A 21,413-nucleotide genomic window follows, 5' to 3' on the forward strand; every position below is an offset into this window, starting at 1 on the left:
TGGTAGTACCGACCCAGTGTTTACACAATGAATGTGCCACTAAATCAAACAAAAAGGTAAAACAACAATTTCGGACGATTTTGAAGAAAATTATGGCGAGTTTTGCGGCCCTGGGTCGGTATACTTCCACTTACAGTACGACACGTGTGACCTTTCCAATGTGATGACGTAATATCTGGCACAGATCAGTGCAAGAGAAGCCTTGTGCTTGTTTTTTTTTTTTTTTTTTTTTTTTTGAAAATGACATTGTTTCGTTAGATAAGAGCCTTATTCCTGGCTTGAATCATGTAGAGCTTTTTGAAGCTGCATTGAAACTGCAGTTTGGATCTTTAACCCGTTTTACCCCATTTAAGTCCACTATAGCATAACTTTTGGACTGAAGAAAGAAAGACATGTTAGATCACATGGGGGTGAGCAAAATACCAGGAAATTTGAATTCTGAAGTCAACTCCTTTAATGAGACATGTGCTGTAACTTTCAATGTCTGTCTTGCAGTCAAATTACAGTAATAAATGCAGTTAAAAAAATGTCAATGGCCTTTGGACAGCTATTTTGTTAACTTGGTCACCATAGCTCTGTCTTTGAAGTCACTGCAATTTCAGTCAAGAAATCTAGCTGTTTTAGCCTATTACACTTTAAGTGTAATGAGATATACAGGTAAGATAATGATATTCAGGTGTTAATCTACAGGTACGATAAAGATAAGCTTTTTACCTCCTTAAATGCTTATATGTTCTGTTAATTTTACGTGACGCGGATTCTCAGTAAATCGGATCACCGAATAGTAAATTGCTATTGACGCGCCACGTGGGAACGGGAGAGGGGCGTCAACTGCGCGCACACGAGACATTTACCGGACCAATTCATCCTTCATGAGACACATGAACAAGACTGATCTGAAGACCGTGAAGCTCTCGATGGGTAACCATCACGGTGACCCCAATATGAGCCGTGAACACACGGTCAGTAACTGGACCGCCGTGAGGAGAGACGCGGGGTTCGCGGGTCCGGTGCTCGCGCTGCTCACGGTCATGATGGTCATATTGATTGCTGTGATTGTGTGTGGAAACGCACTGGTCATCGTCGCCTTCAAGATGGACAAGAGTTTGCGCAAACAGAGCAATTATTTCCTACTAAACCTGGCCATCTCAGACTTTCTCGTTGGTAAGTAATTACTTTAAAGTTCACAGAGAAGTTTTATAAATTGCCTTTTTAAGCTTCTGGTCTGTTTTAACCAAACATCTGAAATGTTTCCGTGTTCGACAAGATTCTAGGTTGAATATGCTACATTTTAACAATGTGGAGGACTGGTTTGTCTGAAATATTGCTATCATAATATAAAACTTAATAAACTCTTAATAAAATGTTAATTTTAAGAATTAATGTAGTTTTTAAATAGTAAGATTATCATCTAAATATACACTAGCCTCAGACTGCATGTTGCTGGGGTGCTTAAATAAATAAATAATTAAATAAATAATAATTAAACGAACATTAATTATTTATGTGAAACATAAGTTTAATAATGTGTGCATACACATAATACCGTACTTGTATTTATCTCAGTAAAAAATAAATAAAATAAAAACTAATTAAAGCTATACAGTCAATAGAGTTCTGATGTAGGTGTAGCACTGCATTAAAGTGAAAAGTGTGGACAGGGTGTTCTGTTGCCCTTATTTATCACATAATTGTGCATTTTCTGTATTAAATACATTTTGCTTTGGCACAGAAATAACATGACTTACAAGCATTTTTAATTTTTTCTCTCTGTATTGTCACAATCTCGCCTTGTCATATCTAAAATTATAATAAAAATACTGCTTTTTAAACTCATTAATCACTGTATGTGATGCATTATATGTGTCCACCCTTGTATGTTCTAGTGATGACAAATGATTCTTGATGATTACTAGATTGCTACCACAGTAAAAAAAAAAAAAAAAAAGAAAAAAAAAATTCTAACAACTGTTGAGGAAAGCATGAAACTGTTGAGATGTGAAGCTTAAACGTAACTGAATGAAATTCCTTTAAGGCATAACAGTCTCGTACAGCTAATTGCAACTGTACTTTAGTGGACGTACCTGTATCAGCAATAGGGGCAGTTTTTTTTGCAAGTGTTGGACATTATCTTCTATGGTGGGTTCATGTTTCACCGTAAACACGGTTATGCTGCTACAGATAAATCATTGTTATCCATTCCGCAATATTAACATGTTTTCATTCATTTCTTATCCTCAAAGAAGTGCTAACCACGAGTCTGTAATATCTGGAGAAAGCTATCATTAACATTCTCAGTCATTTCAATGACTGCTGGTTGGCTGGCACATGACGGTCTCTATGCAAAGTATCGCTTGGGCGCTTACTTGAATTCTGAGGCTTCTCATCTTTATTGTCATGCCTCTATTGATCTCTTTTACTCTCTTATTTCTCATTGGAAACCTTGACTAATTGTATGTGATTAGATTAGTGCTTTTTATACTCTAATGAACTCTATTATATTCTAATTATTATATTGCTATAATAAATCTCCACATATCTATTCTTACATACAAGTCATTAAAAATTCCTGCCTGCTGGAGAATATATGGCATTTAATTTGATGCAGAATAACATTTACCCTTCACATTGAATATATTCATGTGCAGTTAAAATTGCAGTGCTCTCAAGATATAGTTACACTTGTGTACTTTTGTGTACCGGACCAACTAAGTATCATTGGACAGATTAAAGACAGCTTCAATATCTGACCACTGTTTATGATACAACTAGATGGCAGTGACAGTGAGTTTTGAGTTAAAGTGTAATATTAATCTTTTAAATTGTGTAAGGTAGCTTGATGCTAACTGTAGCACTAATACCCCTGCTGCACCTGACGCTATTCTGTCATATTTTTAAAAATGATAAAAGAATATTGAAGATTAGATCTTATACAAGCAGAGGTGTGAAAGATTCGTTGAGTGAGAACAACATGAATGGGACAGTTCTCCTCACCAGACATTAGACAGTAGACTGCAAATGGGTGTTTACAGGGCAATAACATATTTTATTAGCATCTTATCCGCCTTCTCTAAAAACTCAGAACACAATCTCATAAAATTGATAAAGTTTTAGAGATAACATCCTAAGATTTGAAATGAAAACTGTAAAAAAGTAAAAACACGTTTTACTCACGTGTGTGTTGCATCATTCCTCCTGTCGGATCCAAATCCAACATCGACCGGAGATTTGTTTACAAACGATCCCGCATTGAACTGAAGTGAACATGTCTTTCCCACGTTAGCTGGAACTTCATTAAAAATAAAGTTCAATCACACATTACTAATATTAGGATCCGAAGGAAGCTTATGCAGCGACCGTGTTCTTCCACAACCAGGAATAGCGCAATATCTTGCTATCTTCCTCTGCATGTTTATTGTTGTTAACCAGCTAGCACGAGCCCTCCATGAGTCGGTGGGCGAGGCTACTGGATTAGACGCGCTGTAGAGGTGTGTTTTGTAGCGCAATGACGTAAGAATGAAGCACAAGACCGTTTGCTGGGCCTGGTGTCTATAAAAGCTTTTCTTTGACTAACAAGGAAGTTTTTAGCTCTGAAACGTAGAGGATATTCTTATATTACCATGACCTTGTATATGTCAAAGCTCAAGGGAAAGTTGATTTCTCATTTCATCACCTCTTTAAGACACGAACCCAGGGGCGTAGCCATCTTTTCAGAAGTGAGGGGGACAGAAATTATTTGTATTTTTTTGGACCAATATAATTTATCGTATCTCTTGCTTTTAATTGGGCAAGATATCAAATACACTGCTGAACAATAACCACTAATTAATATTTATAATATTATTCTCCTATTTTTTGTGCCAATTTTACGATTGGTTTATATACTAGCCATACAAACACTTGTGGATTAAGACTCCATAGATTTTATGCAATGTAAAAAAATATATATTCTAATGTAAACCATGCTGTTCTCTATGTGACGATATAGTAAAGTGTGATTTATTCCTGGGATCAAAGCTGAATTTATCATCATTACTCCAGTCTTCAGTGTCACATGATCCTTCACTAATCATTCTCATATGAGGATTTGATGATCAACACACATTTATGATTATTATCAGTTGTGCTGCTCATGGTGATGCTTAATTTTTGTGGAAACCATCTAAACATTTGTGGTAAAATTAAAAAAGAGAGAAATTAATACTTTTGTTGATCAGACATGCATTAAATTGATCACAAGTGATATTTTTAATATTACAAAAGATAATAATTTATTTAATGAATGCAAATAAATGCTATCCATTGAACTTTCTATTCATTAAAGAATCCTGAAAAATAACATGTATTACATGGCTATCATGGTTTCCACAACATTTTTAAGCAGCACAACTGTTTTCAACACAGATAATAATCATAAATGTTTCTTGATTATAAAATCATCATATGAGAATGATCAGTGAAGGATCATAGGACACTGAAGACTGGAGTAATGATGATAAATTCAGCTTTGATCACAGGAATAAATTACTATATATTCACATAGGAAAAAAGCTGTTTTAATTTGTAATAATATTTCAAAATATTACTGTTTGAACTATTTTTGATTACATAAATGCAGCCTTGGTGAGCAGAATATACTTAACATTAAAAACTGAATTAGCCTATTCATATGATGGCCTATACTTTATTGTCAATAAATAGCCTACATTGAGATGACTTGAAAAACACACATAAAGCATATATGGTCGCAATCGTCTGATTGTCGTCGTCACGTTTCATCACTCATAACGATTGTTTTCCTTCAGCTCAGCTACAGCGTGACTATATATTACCTCTACGAATCCACGTTTGACATTCTGTGAGAGAGCGCCCTCCTCATATTTAGATGCGAATAAAATGACAGGTCATGCATAGATTATTTTTTGTCTCTGAATTTAAATCTTGATGTATTCACATTGGTTTCTATGTAAATACACTTGCCCGTGATCTCAAGAAGCGCGCTATCAACAGAGATTAAAGAAAGCTGTTTTTAGCGTCCCTGTTAACTTGCCCGCCCCCGCGCAGGTAACGCCGGTTCGGATCCCGCTCGGAGCGGGTCGACAAGGATCGGTGAGACCCAGTAAAAGTGCGGGGGACAAAAATACATTTTATTAAAAGTGAGGGGGACACGTCCCCCGCGTAATCTACGCCCATGCACGAACCGATCGGTTTCTTTGAGAAACCGAACAGTAGGCTATTCATGTTATTTGTTTTACCTCATATCCCGACGATTCTCATCTAGTGTTCCTATCCGATATTACTTCCGTCCGATAAGGTCAAACTGTTTTATATATATATATATATATATATATATATATATATATATATATATATATATATATATATATATATATATATATATATATATAATCCTCATTAGTGCCTGCGCGGATCGGTCGAATGAGAAATCTACATGGTATATATCTATGATCGCACCAGTTTGACCTTATCAGACGAAAATAATAGCAGATGGGAACACTAGATGAGAGTCGTCGGCAAGGGCGTAGATTTGGTTCGAACATTGGGGGGTTGAACGTTGGTGTGCTGCGTCATATTTTATATAGATAGATAGATAGATAGTTTTATGTGTATTGTTATTGGATATCTATCTATCTATCTATCTATCTATCTATCTATCTATCTATCTATCTATCTATCTATCTATCTATCTATCTATCTATCTATCTATCTATCTATCTATCTAACAAAACAAAACTATTGTTACAAAATAAATTAATTCTACATATTTTTCATTTGATCCACTGTGATTTTCATGTTGAAATATTGGGGGGGGGGGGGGGGGGTTGTAACTGATGCACTTGAATATTGGGGGGGTTACCTCCCCCCATCCCCCCCATAAACTATGCCCCTGGTCGTCAGGATATGAGTTAAAAAATAACAAATACTGTTCAGTGTTCTCACAGAAACCGATCGGTTCGTGTCTTAAGACATTAATGTGTCGTCGCGAGCAGCGGGGTTTTTGTGCATGTTGTCTAAGCATGTTTTTTTGTTTGTTTGTTTTGCTCTCAAATAATTGTTGCCTATTCAAATGCAATGTGAATTCATGAATGTCTATGTCTAAACACACTTTGTAATGTATTACAACATGCATTTTGACATAGTGTGTTATTGTGGTTCACAATTTTTTTGTATTATTGTACATTTGACCTCAGGCATCTATATTTCATGAGCACCTGAGAATGTTATCATCTGGGATAATTAAGGAAGATGTGTGGTCAATTTTTAGTTAAACAAATTTCCGTAGCAAAAATTTCAATAGGAACCCACACAATCTGTATGCAATCTGCCTGAGAGTGAAAGTGTTACCCACATCGATTTTGAAATGGGCTCAATTTGATAAACAGAAAGCTGCTTGTTTTAAAAGTGACTTCTGTGTGAGCCATGCTAACAATAGGCAATAGGCTTTTTTTAAACAAATAATTTAGCTAATGTAACCTCGTCTTTACTCTTGAAATTGCATTGAATGTGCAACCATAACAAAATTCTTTCTTTCCTCCTCCCTGATTGGACAAAAAAATAAAATGCTGTAACAACACAAATTATTTCGCTTTTTATGAAGAATGACTATAATTTTGGCTTCTGGTTGGTGTGTCCCACAGGTGCTTTCTGCATACCCGTGTATATGCCCTACATCTTGACAGGGAAATGGATGCTGGGTAAAGGACTTTGCAAGCTGTGGCTTGTCGTAGACTACCTTCTCTGCACCGCTTCGGTCTTCAACATCGTACTCATCAGCTATGACCGTTATCTCTCTGTTACAAAAGCGGTGAGGTCTAATTTTATGCACAATATTTTTTAATATGGAGTGATAGCAGTGTGACTCAGCATTCTTAGCTCACGGCGACCAGCAGAACAAACAAAAGCAACAAGCACTATTCATGAAACGCATTAATTTAGAAACATGCACAGACACAGTGACTTATTTGTTTTGTTTATTAGCCTTATGAAAGTCGATCTTGGATGCAGAATATTATGGAGTAGCACATATTAGAAATTAATAAGATTATGAGGCTCATGCTTCTGTATTAACCAACAAAATGATACAGTACTTATCAAAAGTCTCAGAATTATGGAAAACTTGATCATTATTAAATCTTATTAACACAAAACCACATGTGTTAATCTATGTGGAACCCCGAAGTGTAAATAACTAATTAAATCAACTGGATTTGGTTAGATTTACTGTGTTGTCTGTGTGCCTGCGTGTGGAATATGAAGATGTCAACAGGTGAGTAGTAAGCTGTATTATTGTATGTTGCTTCATATTAGGGTTGGTTTTTAAGAAGCTACTTCAATACTGATGTATTGAAGGGATTTATTCTCACGTGCAATAACCTAAATGTTTTATTACATTTAGCTTGTTATTTAAAAAGAATGTTTGAGAACTTTTTCAAGAGATCATGACAGCTGTAATTCATCAAATGACATATACTGCCATGCAATGTCATTGCATATATTTTAGCATGTTAAAGAGCAATTGAGAGGCTTTGAACCCGGTTTTATTACACTCTTGCGGTAATATAAGTCCCTTTAAGACAAGTCATGTCATTCTGCGGCCATCTTTGAAACGCTTTTCAGAGTGCAGCTCCTATCTCTTTGAATGGGGAAACATAAAATTATCCAAAAATGTTCGCCAAGCTTACGATTAAATTTCAGATTTGAAATCACCAATCAAATCTAACAACACCTAGCTGTTTCGAAATGCTTAAATCATGATTAAAAAATAATAATAATTCAGGCTGTACAGAGATAAACACGCGTCTATAGCAACTGGAGCTTCAAATGTAATTGCAATGCACCGGCTTCGTAAATACAGTGGAGATCAAAATTTGAAAACTATTTATAAACATTAGATTTTTTTCCAGAAATATTGTTGATATTCATTGCTTAAAGTTTGAAGGACGATTAGGTGTAGGGTTGGGCATCGTTTTGATTTGAACGATTCTGATTCCGATTCCGATTCTTACTTTCGATTCCGGTTCTTTTCGATTCTCGATTCCGATTCTTTGAGGGGTGGAGTCAAAACATGTCACATCGATATTCAATGCTATTTTCAGTACAACGGGTGAAAAACGCTGCATATATTGTCAATTAGATATTTTTTATATATATATATATATTTTTTTGTCTGTCTTTTGAAAGTCTAGGCAATCAAACATTTCTTCTGAAGAGATCCCTTTATATGATAAAGCTTTTAAGCTTTTTCTCATATATAAACATTGATCGATTACTATTAAAATTATCTCACAAATATTTGTTAACTCAATGTATTTTTTACAACGGGGTAATTGTGTTGCAATAGTTTACACACAGCACAAGTAAGCTTGATTTTGAATGGTAAATTGAATAAACAAAGTTACATATTACAAAAAACAGCACAAATAAATACAATAGAATAAAATATATAAAATAAATAGACTGCTTTATTTTTTCAGGTAGGTCTAACATTCAGGTCAGAAATACATTTAAAATAACATTGGATAATGTTTTTTGCAAAAAAATAAATATTTTCATATAAAACCATTAAAGTTAGACAAGTTGATCAGTCAAGAGCAGTGTGATCGTTTGTCTTTTTGTAGTTTGACTTTGAATAACAAATGACTGTGGTCCCTTTAAGAGCTGCCGCACTCATTGATCCTGAACTGTTCCTGTTACTCATTCTTCATTTCTTCCTGAATTGTTTAAGACTGTGTTTACATACTGTTCAAAATGTGCACTGAGAATTTGGTTGATTGTATTTGACCAATAATAAGCTGGAAAAAGAAGCATTGTATGACAGGGGAGGCTTTATTACGGTAGGCTATGTGTGTGTGCGCTTCAGATATAAGCTTGAAATCTGCGGGGATTCGTAGAATTATGTGCAATCCCGTGCGAAATTCAGACCAATCACACACACTAACACTAACACGCTGTCGTAAGGAAAAGTCCAGCAGAACGCACGTCCGTCGTGTTCAGAGGTTAACCGGCTGAATGAGAATATGCGGCTGCGTGTCAACTGGCTGTCGGTCGGAGAGGAGAGGAGAGGAGAGCAGCTGGGATCGATTGTGTAGGCTGAGCAGGCTATCGTATCTTTTTAGATATTTCAGTATCGATATTTTTGACAACACTAGCTGCACTGTGCCGACACAGGCTTTTAAAAGTGAAATAAATCCACACTTTAGAGCCGCTTACCGGGCTTCCATGACTAAAAGAACAAGCGTGCGCGCAAGCACCGGAAATCAGGTGGCCATGGAAACCAAAACTTGCGCGCTTGGAACCGAAGATCGGAACCGAAAATACATTTTCTAAACGATTCCAATGGAATCGTTATTTTTTAAACGGTTCCAAGTTGGAACCGGTTCTCGGTGCCCAACCCTAATTAGGTGTAGGTAAGGTTATTATACCATTGTTCTGCTAGCATGTTTTACAAAATACCAAGGTACTTCAACAAAAACCTTTATTTTGTCAAAAACACAGTGATCAACATTAGCGAACAATAACCAATGCAGCACAAAAAAAACATTACAACTAAAATGTGATGCTTTCAGCAGTAAAACATTAGTAGGAAGTATAGAGGCCCTTGCTTTGAATGAGCTCAGCACATCTGCGGCCACAGGACATCACTAGATACTCACACTGCTCTGGTGTGATCTTGGTCCACTCTTCATCCAGTCTCTTCCATAGTTCAGTAACTGTAGTGGGTTTCTAAGCCATAACTTTGTCGCCAGTGATTTTACATAGATTTCCAATGGGGTTAAATCAGACTCTGGGCTGGCCATTTCATTATTTCAATGTTCTCACTTTCAAGGAACTGCTTTACCCGTTTTGCAGTGTGATATGGGGCATTGTCTTGCATAAAAATTGCGGGCTGATTGGGAGATGCTCGCAGTGAAGGAACCACATGTTGCAGAAGGATGTTCTGATAAACAGGTTCTGAGGTTCTGCCATGTAGCTGTATAATAGGCCCAACTCCTGCTGCAGAAACATCCCCAAAACCCTGCCACTTCCTCCTCCATCTTTCACTGACTTGTTTGTGCACTTTGGGTTCAAGTTTTCCCCAGTTTGATGGCGGACATAATGTTTCCCATCAGACACAAATAAATTAAACTTGCATTCATCACTAAAATGAACTTTGGACCAGTTCTCCTCTGTTCACACAACATGCTCCTCAGCAAAGGTTAGTAGCCTTTTGATTCTTTCTGCTGATGAGAGGCTTGGTCACTCCAGAGTGAGCATTCAGTCTGAATTCTCTTTAATGACAAGACACTGTATGGCGAGACAGATCCTTACTGTGTTCAGCTCTGAACTGGCGAGTAATTCCAGCTTCAGTGTTGAACAATTCCTCATTGAAAGTCTCTGCATTGTCCTGTCCTCTCATGCATTGGTCTTGCGTACCTTTTGGGGTACTTGAATGAATTATTGTCTTTGTAAAGCTTCACTATTCTAGAAATTACAGCTTTGGAATGACCAACTTCTTTTGCAATAGCTGAAAGGGTCATCCCTTTGACCTTCATCTGGACAACCTCGTGTCATAGGGTTTCAGTAACCTTAGAGTGGCTTGCCATCTTGCATAGTCAGTGAAAATTGGAAAGTTTGCTTCAAGTTAAATAGGGTTTGCCAGATTATTATGTAAATTAGCACCAAGTGCCATATTAACAGCCAAAGTTTGAAGGTATCTGAAAGTGTTCTCTAATTTTGACCAGTGTTATTTCTCAATTATCTTATTTAAGTAGTATAAACTAGTGTTGTCAAAAATATCGATATTTCGATATATATCGATACTGGAATATCTGAAACGATACGATTCTCAGTTTTTACAGTATCGATATCAGCTGCGCTCTCCTCTCTGACCGTCAGCGAGTTGACACACACACCGGCATATTCTCACTCAGCCCGGTTAACCTCTGAGCACGGCGAACGCGCGTTCTGCTGGACTTTTTCCTCATGACAGTGTGTTAGTGTTAGTATTAGTGTGTGATCGGTCTGAATTTCGCGCGGGATTGCACATAAATTAATTCTACTAATCCCCGCAGATTTCGTGCTCCACATCTGAAGCGCACACACACATAGCCTACCGTAATAAAGCCGCCTCTGACATACAAGTGCAAACATTTGCTTCCTTTTCCAGTTTATTATTGGTCAAATACACTCAAAGAATTATCAGTGCACATCTGGAAGAGTATTAACGTAACCACAGTCGCAAACAGTTCAGGAAGAACGAGTAACAGGAACAGTGTGGATCCATGCGTCTGTTAAGTCTTAAAGGGACCGCAGTCATTTGTTATTCAAACTACAAAAAGACACGATCAACTGCTCTTGACTGATCAACTTGTGTAACTTTAATAGTTTCATCTGTACGCTATTGAATTTTTTTACAAAGAACATTATCCAATGTTGTTTTAAATGTAATTACTATGCATTTTTTTAATTCAGTTTCTTATCTGAATGTTAGACTTACCTAAAAAAATAAAGCAGTCTATTTAATTTGTATCTTCTATTCTATTGCATTTATTTGTGCTATTGTTTGTAATCTGTTTATTTGTTCTTATTTTATTACTGTTTACTCGTCTTTTTAAATTCAATTTACCATTAGAAATCAAGCTTTCTTCTGCTGTGTGTAAGCTATTGCAACACAATTACCCCATTGTAAATAATACATTGAGATAGCAAAAATTTGTGAGATAATTTTAATAGTAATTGATCAATTGATCAATAATTGTTTAAATCAAAACGATGCCCAACCCTAAGGAACATGCTGGCCACATGAATTTTTAGTAATAAATAACAATGAATAATAAGTTCTGTTGTCATATTAAGCATCTTATCTTATTTATTTATTTTTTTACTGTGGTATCGATTTAGTATCGATATATCGATATTTTAGTCTGATATCGTATCGAAGTCATAATTTTGGTATCGTGACAACACTAGTATAAACTATACTTCAGAATATATTTAACCTGTGAAATATGCTTAAAAAAACTGCCCTTCTGCTCCAATTAGGATCATTTCAAAAAGGACTAAGCAGTGACCTTAGTCAATTTTAGGCAATTTAGGAAATTGTATGTTGTTCTCTAATTTTGATCTCTACTGTGTGTATAAAGTCCTTGATGTTATCCTCAGTTTAAAGAAATCCACTGTCACTAATGGCAGCAGTGCACCTGTACTCCCTCAGCCTTTCCAAATGGTAAAGTAAGCCTGTTAGTTGATTTTTGTGGGGATGCTTCCCTTCAAATCACTGTCACTCAGTCCAGTCCCAGCGGTCTCATGATAGGAATGGGTGGCAGGACAATGGAGCCCCAGTGGCAGCATGCGATAAGTCAAAGCTGATGCTGATTGTGCTTCATCATATCTGGCAATAATTCACTGCTAAATACCATGTGTCAGTCATCTTGGCATCTGTGTATTACTTTTGCTCTGTGTTAGTTTTTTTTTCTTGGTTTATGTTACACTGCAGAACATATGTGATGACGTAAAAAAAAGGCTGATGTGTAATAAAGTACAATAGAACTAGCAAACATACACTGAAAAAAAAACAATAAGTAGAATTTACTCAATTTTTATTTTGCAAGTTTTCGCACAAAATGTTTTCAAGTAAATTTAACACCTAAGGAAATTAAGTACATTTACTTAACTAAGCTGAGTAAAATTTACAAAGTGCACAAGTACATATAACTTGGCCTGTTAAATTTTATTGAGTAATTTTTACTTATAAATTGGATGTAGTCAATATAATTAAGTTAATCTATTGACTCATTTTAATACATTTTACTTGTTTTATACAATGCTGGTTATTACCATATTTTAAATTAATTTAAATCACTGATCCTTATAATACAGTTTACTTGTTTTATGCAGTGCTGGTTATTTTAAATTAAATTCAATGTTGCTTTTATAATGTGACAAAATAATACTGTGACAATGTGCAGTTAAGGGTAATTTATTGACAAGAAATAAAAAAATAAGCACATACAGAAACATGTAGCTAATGCTTCACTCAGGTTTAAATGTTTAAGATAGCATCTTAATCTCTATCAAAACATTTTGAAAGCATTTCAAACTAAACACTGAAACAAAACATGAAATACAAATGCAGACATGTATAAATGTAAAAACATTTTTTCAAAACATTTTGAAAGGATTTAAAACTAAACACTCAAACAAAACAAGAAATATAAATTCAGACATGTATAAATGTAAAAACATTTTTTTCAAAACATTTTTTAACAATTTTAGATTTAAACCCTCATTATCAAGCATTTGCAAATTTGCATGCAACTAATACAAGTGTAAATGTAAAGGTTACACACAACATTATAGATGTCACAGGGTACAGGTTTTCTCAAGGGTACAGTTCTCCAAAAAAAAAAAAAAAAAAACAAACAAAAAAAAAGACAGATAATTGCTTTTGGATGGAAACATGTAAAGTCAGTCAAGTTATTTATTAGTATCAAAACATTAACAGACTACTGTTACAATTAAAGCCAATAAAGGGAGAGTTCACCCAAAAATATAAATTTGATGTTTATCTGCTTTCCCCCAGGGGATCCAAGATATAGGTGACTTTGTTTCTTCAGCAGAACACAAATTAAGATCTTTAACTCCAACTGCTGCAGTTTGTCAGTCGTATAATATGTGTGAATGGAAACAATATCGATGAGAGCAAAAAAACATGCACAGACAAATCCATATTAAACCCTGCGGCTCATGACGACACTAAGATGTCCTAAGACACGGAGCACCGGAAGTGATCTCTCACGCATATCTCTACGCTAGATCATGTACATTGACCTCAAGTGATCGTGCGCTGAAGGCTATTGGACGTCACATTCAACGTAATAAATTATATAAATATTGTTGGGTTTCTCGCACAAACCTGTTTTGTGTCTTAGAACATCAATGTGTCGTCACAAGCCGGTTTGATATGGATTTCTCTGTGCATATTTTATTAACTCTAATGGATTTTGTTTCCATTCACATGCATTATATGACTGACAGACTGCAACGGTTGGAGCTAAACATATTATTTTGTCTTCAACTGAAGAAACGAAGTCACCTATATCTTTGATGCCCTAGGGGTAAGCAGAAAAACATCACATTTTCATTTTTGGGTGAACTATACCTTTAACCAAGCCACCAAATCAACTGTACCACGGAGTAGACTTCAGGACAACCATAAGTTGGTCTCTCACTTCTGTCCCTTGCAACCGGTTTACATCAAATGCATAAAGGACTGAATGCACATGCTAAATATTCTGAAATTTAAAAAAATGACAAAAAAAAACAATAATCAGTAAACAGCAAATATTTTAATATTAATCATTATTTTCACAAATTTGATGATGAAAAATAATTTTGAAACTGCTGAAACATTTCTAACATAAAAACAAGCCCATGCAGAGCGTCTGTGAGTTTTACATTTGTTTGCTGTTTAGTCTGTCGACCAGAATGTCATAAAGCAAAGCGTGTTTAAAAAAAAATTATCAAAAGAACTCAACGAAACGTCATCATAACTATCTAGCGTACCAAATCAGATAAGAAACATTACAACTTCTTGCATTAATGTAATACGAGGCTCTCGTCGCCATTTCCTCACAATAATGCTAGCATGCGATGCACAACATGAGAAATATACCCTGACCATGAATAAAGGATTTGTTCTCTCGGTTTACTCAGTCGTGTCTACATTGTAACTACTAATTTAATTTGTTCAACTTAACAAAAGCTAACGTTAAACTGCCAACATTCTAGGAAGTTAGATCATCATTAAAACACCCAAACTGTTGAAATATACAGAATTAGGTGATGACAGCACAACCATTGCATGAAATTACATTTACTGAATAAAAAATAAAATTAAAAATGACTATATAATGCTGTTTATAGCTTACCTGTCGAGACCATGGACGAGACTTGCATGCAGTGCAGATTGGAAAATCCCTCAGCGGTCACGGTTCTTTCCGCGGATGCGCAGATTCCTTGCTCCAAGACAACGTAAATTTTACTTTTTTTTTTTTTTAAATAGCTTCATGTACTTTATTATTTGTGTAAATATGCCAGAAAGTCACAAGTGAAATTGACTTGTCTGTTGGATGTCTAATATTTACAAGTAAAAATTGAGTACATGTTTAGATTTTACTTAAAACTCTAGAGTTTTCACTTTTACAAGATTATTCTTAGCAAAATATGCATAATTTTTCCTGTTTTATGTACTTTGCCATAAAATCATTTTTTTACAGTGTAGATTATTCTGCATTATTAATATCTATTATTATCTTGGAAGTGTCCATACTACTTGTATTTATAAGAACACACTGAGAACACACTATCAGCCACCACAACATTTAACAATTCCTCAGAATTACTACAACCCGGATTTCAGAAATGTTAAAGTTGGGACGTTTTTAAATTTGAATAAAATTACAACTAAAAGACTTTCAAATCACACGAGACAATCATTTATTCACAATAGACCATATGTTACACTTTTATCCACTTAAAGGTGCACTATGCAGCTTTCCGTCCACTGGAGGGCGCCTATTCAAAACAAATGCGTAGTTTGATGACGCAAAGTGTGAGCGCAGCATCTTGGGAGATTTGGTCTCTCATCACAGCTGGTGGAAAATAGGACTCGGGCAGAAATCACGTTCATGCATGCGGTTATTAACGTTACTGTAGTCTAAAGCAGAGCAGGACCGAGTGTTCTGGACCTGAAAACAGCTGCTGGAGTGATTGTTAAACAAATACCCGCCTTGCGAACACCGGGACTTTTATTATGACGGGACGGGACACATTCGCCGGGCGCCTGCACAGATCCGCTCTTCCGGTTATGATTTTGAGGTAATGTAGCTCTGTTTATCATATTAGATACACTTAAGTGTGTTTGAAACGATGTTATGACTTTACTCCGTGCGTTCACTTGTTCACACTGCTAAGAGTAAAGCGCTCCTGCGAAATAAAAGCCGAAACCGAGGGTAGCGCAGATATGACGCAATTGACAGGCGACTCCCTCAAATGCAATGCTGAAACGTCCCTGTCCTTAGTTAAAATAGCAATTTTCTCACAATTTACAAATAGTTGGAAACTGCTGGGATATTGTAGGTACTCAACTGAACAAAATATATAACACCGGCCTAGTGGTTTTTGGATATTTTACTGCAAAAATACTACATAGTTCACCTTTAATCAGCTTATTTCAAATTTGATGCCTGCTACAGGTTGGCACAAAGGCAACAAATGATTGAAAAGAAGCAAGACATTTTGAAAAGATACAGCTGAGAGAACATCTAGCAACTAATTAAGTGAATTGATATCAGATCTGTGACATGATTAGCTAAAAGGGATGTCTTAGAGAAGTAAAGATGGGCGCACTCTCCAATCTGTGAAAGAGTGTGTAAAAAGATTGTGAAATATTTTAAAAACAATGTTCCTCAATGTCATATTGCAAAGGATTTGAATAATCTCATCATCTACAGTGCATAACATCATCAAATATTCAGAGAAACTGGAGAAATCTCTGTGCATAAAGGACAAGGCCGAAGACCTTTATTGGATGCCCGTGGTCTTTGGGCCCTCAGACGGCTCTGCACCACTCATCGGCATGATTGGGTCATTGACATACTAAATGGGCTCAGGAATACTTCCAGAAACCACTGTCGGTAAACACAATCCGCTGTAACATCTGCAGATGCCAACTAAAGCGCTATCATGCAAAAAGGAAGCCCTATGTGACCATAGTCCAGAAGCGCCGTCGTGTCCTGTGGGCCAAGGCTTATTTCAAATGGACTATTTCAAAGTAGAAAAGTGGACGAGGTTCAGTTCAAAAGCCAGCATCTCTGATGGTATGGTGGTGCATAAGTGCATATGGTATGGCAAGCTTGCATGTTTTAGAAGGTACTATGAATGCTGAAAGGTATATAAAGGTTTTAGGCAATAAACTGCCATAACTTTAAGAGACAATATCTCCATTTGCATTGAACTTGCAGCGCTGTAACTTTGCAGATACTGTTTATGCTCAAGCAGCATCATTACACTCTAACTAAAGTTAAAAAAGTGAAATCACATGCAACCACCCCTTTGAACGAAAAGTTAGTCAAAGACGACCACAAACCCTTCAGCAGCAGGAAACCTATATATCAGCCAAGAATTTGACAAAATTCCAACACCAAAACTCCAAAAACTCATAAACTTCGATGCCCAGACGTCTTCAAACTGTTTTGAAAAGAAGACACCATGGTAAACACGCCTCCGTCCCACCTATTTTGAGACCTTTGGGCATCAACTTTGGAATGAGCTCAATTAGTGGATAAAAGTGTAAACTTTCTCCGTTTAAACATTTGTTATGTTATCTATGATCTATTGTGAATAAAATATTGGCTCATGTGATTTGAAAGTCTTTTTGTTTAAAAGTCTTTGTTTAAGTTTAACATAACGTCCCAACATTTCCGGAATTCGGGTTGCATGAACAGTCAAGTGATAGTAGACTATCGACTCATCTATTGGAAATCTAGAGAGGTTACCTCCTCTCCCCTGTGTAGGGATCAGGGTTATCCCAGACTTTACAATTTCGGCAATCCTATCAGATCATTATAAATCCCATTGTACATCATGTACCTGTTGAATCATAGGCTATCAGGTATCATGCAAAAGTTATGACACTGTCAGAAAATTATCACAGGCTATCTTTTGTCGTAAGACCATGTCAACGGCCGTCTTTGAACCTTTCTCACTGTACGAAGTAGGACCACCATTAAGGAGCCACCTCCACATAAATCACCACGATTGGTCATCTTTCATCTGGGACAGCCCATCAACATTGTTCAATGTGTACCAAGCATTTGGAATTTTGTGCTTTTGTGTTGCTGAATTTCTGGGCTTTTAAATTTAGATAGTTATAATATAAAATAATTTACACAAATGGTTTGACCCCTTTCTTGGCATTTGTTATGAACACCAATTTTAAAGTGCTTGTTAGACAAGGGGGTAAGCAACATTACAAGGACACGTGAGACAAAAAGGCAGTTAACCTGTTTATTAGTATGACTGCACGAGGCAACAGCGAAACAAATCAGTTCAACTAAACTGAGAAAAATTAAAGTTCAGGAAAATTACCAAAGAAACAAACAAACATAATATGAACAGGACTGGATGGACATCGGGATGTGCACAGGGCTCTAGACGCACAGCTCGAGCCCCTCTCGTCAGTGCGCGCCTTGCTCAAAAGGATTAAACAGTGACCATGGCAATCACGCGGCTTGGAAAGGGTAGAAGCAGCCCAACATCAGTCCCCCTCCAGTGTCTACACTCTCCCATCTTATTCAACCCAGCCTTATGATAGAGAATAATCATCTGCTTGAACATCTGCAGACTTTTCATTTTACTCTGGGTTTATGTTCTCTGTATGTATCCTGGCTTTGCCTATTGTAGCTTTTTTGATCCTACTGCTGGTTAATTTATATTCTGCAGCTTGAATTCATTTTATTCAGTTTCCGGGTTTGGGTTCAAAAGGATGCAAAAACCACATGATTGCGCATGTTGAATTTTCCATCAGTCCATCTGATTAACAACATTATGAGGCACTGTCTGTAAGTGGAGTTTGATTAATCTTGATTATGTTATTTTGTAAGTCTATGAGGGAGTGCATATACATTTTTTTTTCTTCATAATTCGGCACTGGGAAATTCATAGTTCTTCATTTGTATTGTGTAAACATTTTGTATGATTGGCTCCTGATGAATATTGTTGGACTTTTATTTAATGTTGGCCAGTTTATTTATATATCATTTTTGTTGTATGTTGTTTTACAGATTCAAACATTTATTCAGTAAATCTTAATGATGGTTAGCACAAAGCCAGTACAGTAAAAATACCTCCTTCAAGAGCATGCTTTATCGTGGAAGCTGGATTGTCATATAAGGCTTAAAGCCTAACACGACAACTGCAGAGTATCACCATGGAAAAATCTATCAAGCTCAAATTGTGAACCAGTCCCCAGTCATTTGAATTATTGATTTGGTGGCTGGGGAGAGTTTCAGCAGATTATGCTCCTCGCATTAAGTCTGTGAATGTAAGAAATGTACTGTGGGTCTTGAACAGAACTGGGAGAACCTAGATATGACCTACGAGTCTCCAGAAACTATTGAAAAGGCTCTCTTCATAAAATGATAGACTTTTCCAAAGATATCAGCTAAAGATCATCATAAGCTTTGTGAACTAGAAGACTTTCTTTTAGAGATAGAAGCTACTAAGAGTGGGGGTGATCTATCTGGGCTCACTTATCATGATAGCCAGAGTTGTTAATCCAATTGTGCAAAAGCTGCCCTTTGGACCACAAGAAACATGGATGATGCATGGCTCACACTACAAGTACACTTATGGAGTTTCTTTCTCACCATTCTACTTCTTTGTTCGAGTTTGTATGTGCAGAAGCAAGAGCACTTAATGAGCCAAGCTTTTTTTTTTCCCTTTTTCTCCATAAACCCTGATGAAAGCAACAGGTATAATGAAAGCCACACCAATGTTCGTAAACCATAAAACGGATGTGATGTCCTCCTTTCTCATGCCTAGAATCTTGAGAGAGCAACCAATAAGATAAAGATTTTACCATGGTGATACTCAGCCAGCAGCCATAATACCCTGTAGCCCAAGACTAGTTTCCCACTGAAGATAAGTAGGGCTGAGCATGGTCAGTAACTGGATGGGAGATCTCCTGGGGAAACCAGGTTGCTGCTGGTAGAGATGTTAGTAAGACCAATGGGGGGTGCTTACCCTGTGGTCTGTGTGGGTCCTAACACACCAGTATAGTGACGGGGACACTATACTGTGTCCTTCGAATGAGACATTAAACCGAGGTCCTGACTTTCTGTGGTCATTAAAAATCCCAGGATGTCCTTCGGAAAAAGAGTTGGGGTGTAACCCTGGCATCCTGGCCAAATTTGCCCATTGGCCCCTGTCCATCATGACCTCCAAATCATTCCTCTCTCCTGATTGGCTTAATCACTCTATTCTAGTCTATTATCGACCAATCAGCTGGTCTGTGGTAGGCGTTCTGGCGCATGATACATGTGTGGTGGGCATTATGGCTGCCGTCGGATGCTACACTTTATTGATGGATGAGGAGATTCCCCCCTTACATGTAAAGCGCTTTGAGGACCCAGAAAAAGCGCTATATATATGTAACAAATTATTATTATCATTATAAGATTAATAAGCAATGTCCAATGTCCAACCTCATTCTCATCAAGAAATGCAGAGGCTTCAGAGAAAAGCCATTAGAGGAATGGAAAGGATTTTAAAGTAGCTGTCAATCTGTTTTAGATGTTGTTTATCAAACAAACACATGGCTAAGAATTGTGTTGTGTCAATCAAATGCTCTGAATGTCAGAGTGACAAACGCGTAGCTGCTCTTTACCTTGGCCCAGTGTCGTGGCGTTCTAGTTCTACATCTCCCACACTGCATGGCAGGGAGGAAGCGAAGTCTTGTGGTGATGTCATCAAAATGCTTGGTGCATTTGTGGCAAAGGGTTTAGTGAAAAGTAATGCTCCAAAATATGCTTTGTGAATGTTTAGCGATTCCAACCAAGGCAGGCAGATCTATGTCACAATAGATGAGAAGAGCACTAGGTGTCTGGCAAGATCAGGTCAGAGGAAAAACTATTTGTTCATTGGTTGCTTATTCTAAGATCAGGAGACATAGTTGTGATTCTCCTATGTTTCTTGATTAAGTGTCAGCTGTTTATCAGATGTTTCTCCTAAAATTCTTTAGGAGAAACAAACACAGACACAAATGAGAGATGTCTTAGAGAGTCAAAACTAAGATTGTGGTGAGAGAATCTTGGAAAACTCAAATGCACCATATTTTGCTGCAGTCGTGTTTATTGTCGTCATGTTTCACCAAAGCGTCTCTATCTTCTGTTTACACCTTGTTAGCTTCACATCATGGATTTCCTGAAAACTAACGTCAATTACTTCTCTGAGGCAAATGTGGCATTTTCCACTCGAGGGCGCCCTCTGGCTTTCAGTATGAATTAAACTTTTGGGTAATCAATAATAATAAAAAAAATAATACTTAATACATTTTAAAACTTAATAAACATGTTTTTATTCAATGTACAGGAGTTTTTCCCCCACAGTGGATGCACATGAGGTTCATATTTCATATTAAAGACAGACTTTAAGAAATTGGTGCTTCCCTTCAGTCTAGCCCTTTCACCCCGCACGTTCACGAAGTGTGTGGACGCTGCGCTGGTCCCCTTGCGTTTGCAGGGGATCCGCGTACTCAACTACATCGATGACTGGCTGATCCTAGCACAGTCAGCTCGTCTCTCGGCTCAACGTCGAGATGTTGTTCTCGCGCACATAAGGAAGTTGGGGCT

At 36.8% G+C, this 21,413-nt stretch overlaps 1 protein-coding gene across 1 annotated transcript in view; it reads left to right on the plus strand.

Annotated features, from left to right (window-relative positions):
* The first annotated feature begins 870 nt into the window (after positions 1 to 870).
* LOC137089647 (histamine H3 receptor) overlaps positions 871 to 21,413 on the plus strand; it is a 52,644-nt gene continuing 32,101 nt past the window's right edge. Inside the window, exons 1-2 of the mRNA XM_067453213.1 lie at positions 871 to 1,164; positions 6,660 to 6,826. Coding sequence (XP_067309314.1) covers positions 873 to 1,164; positions 6,660 to 6,826 — 459 coding nt within the window. The 5' untranslated portion in view covers positions 871 to 872. The remainder of the gene's footprint in view (positions 1,165 to 6,659; positions 6,827 to 21,413) is intronic.

The sequence above is a fragment of the Pseudorasbora parva genome, chromosome 9, assembly GCF_024679245.1.
Source record: "Pseudorasbora parva isolate DD20220531a chromosome 9, ASM2467924v1, whole genome shotgun sequence".
NCBI classification, from domain to species: domain Eukaryota; kingdom Metazoa; phylum Chordata; class Actinopteri; order Cypriniformes; family Gobionidae; genus Pseudorasbora; species Pseudorasbora parva.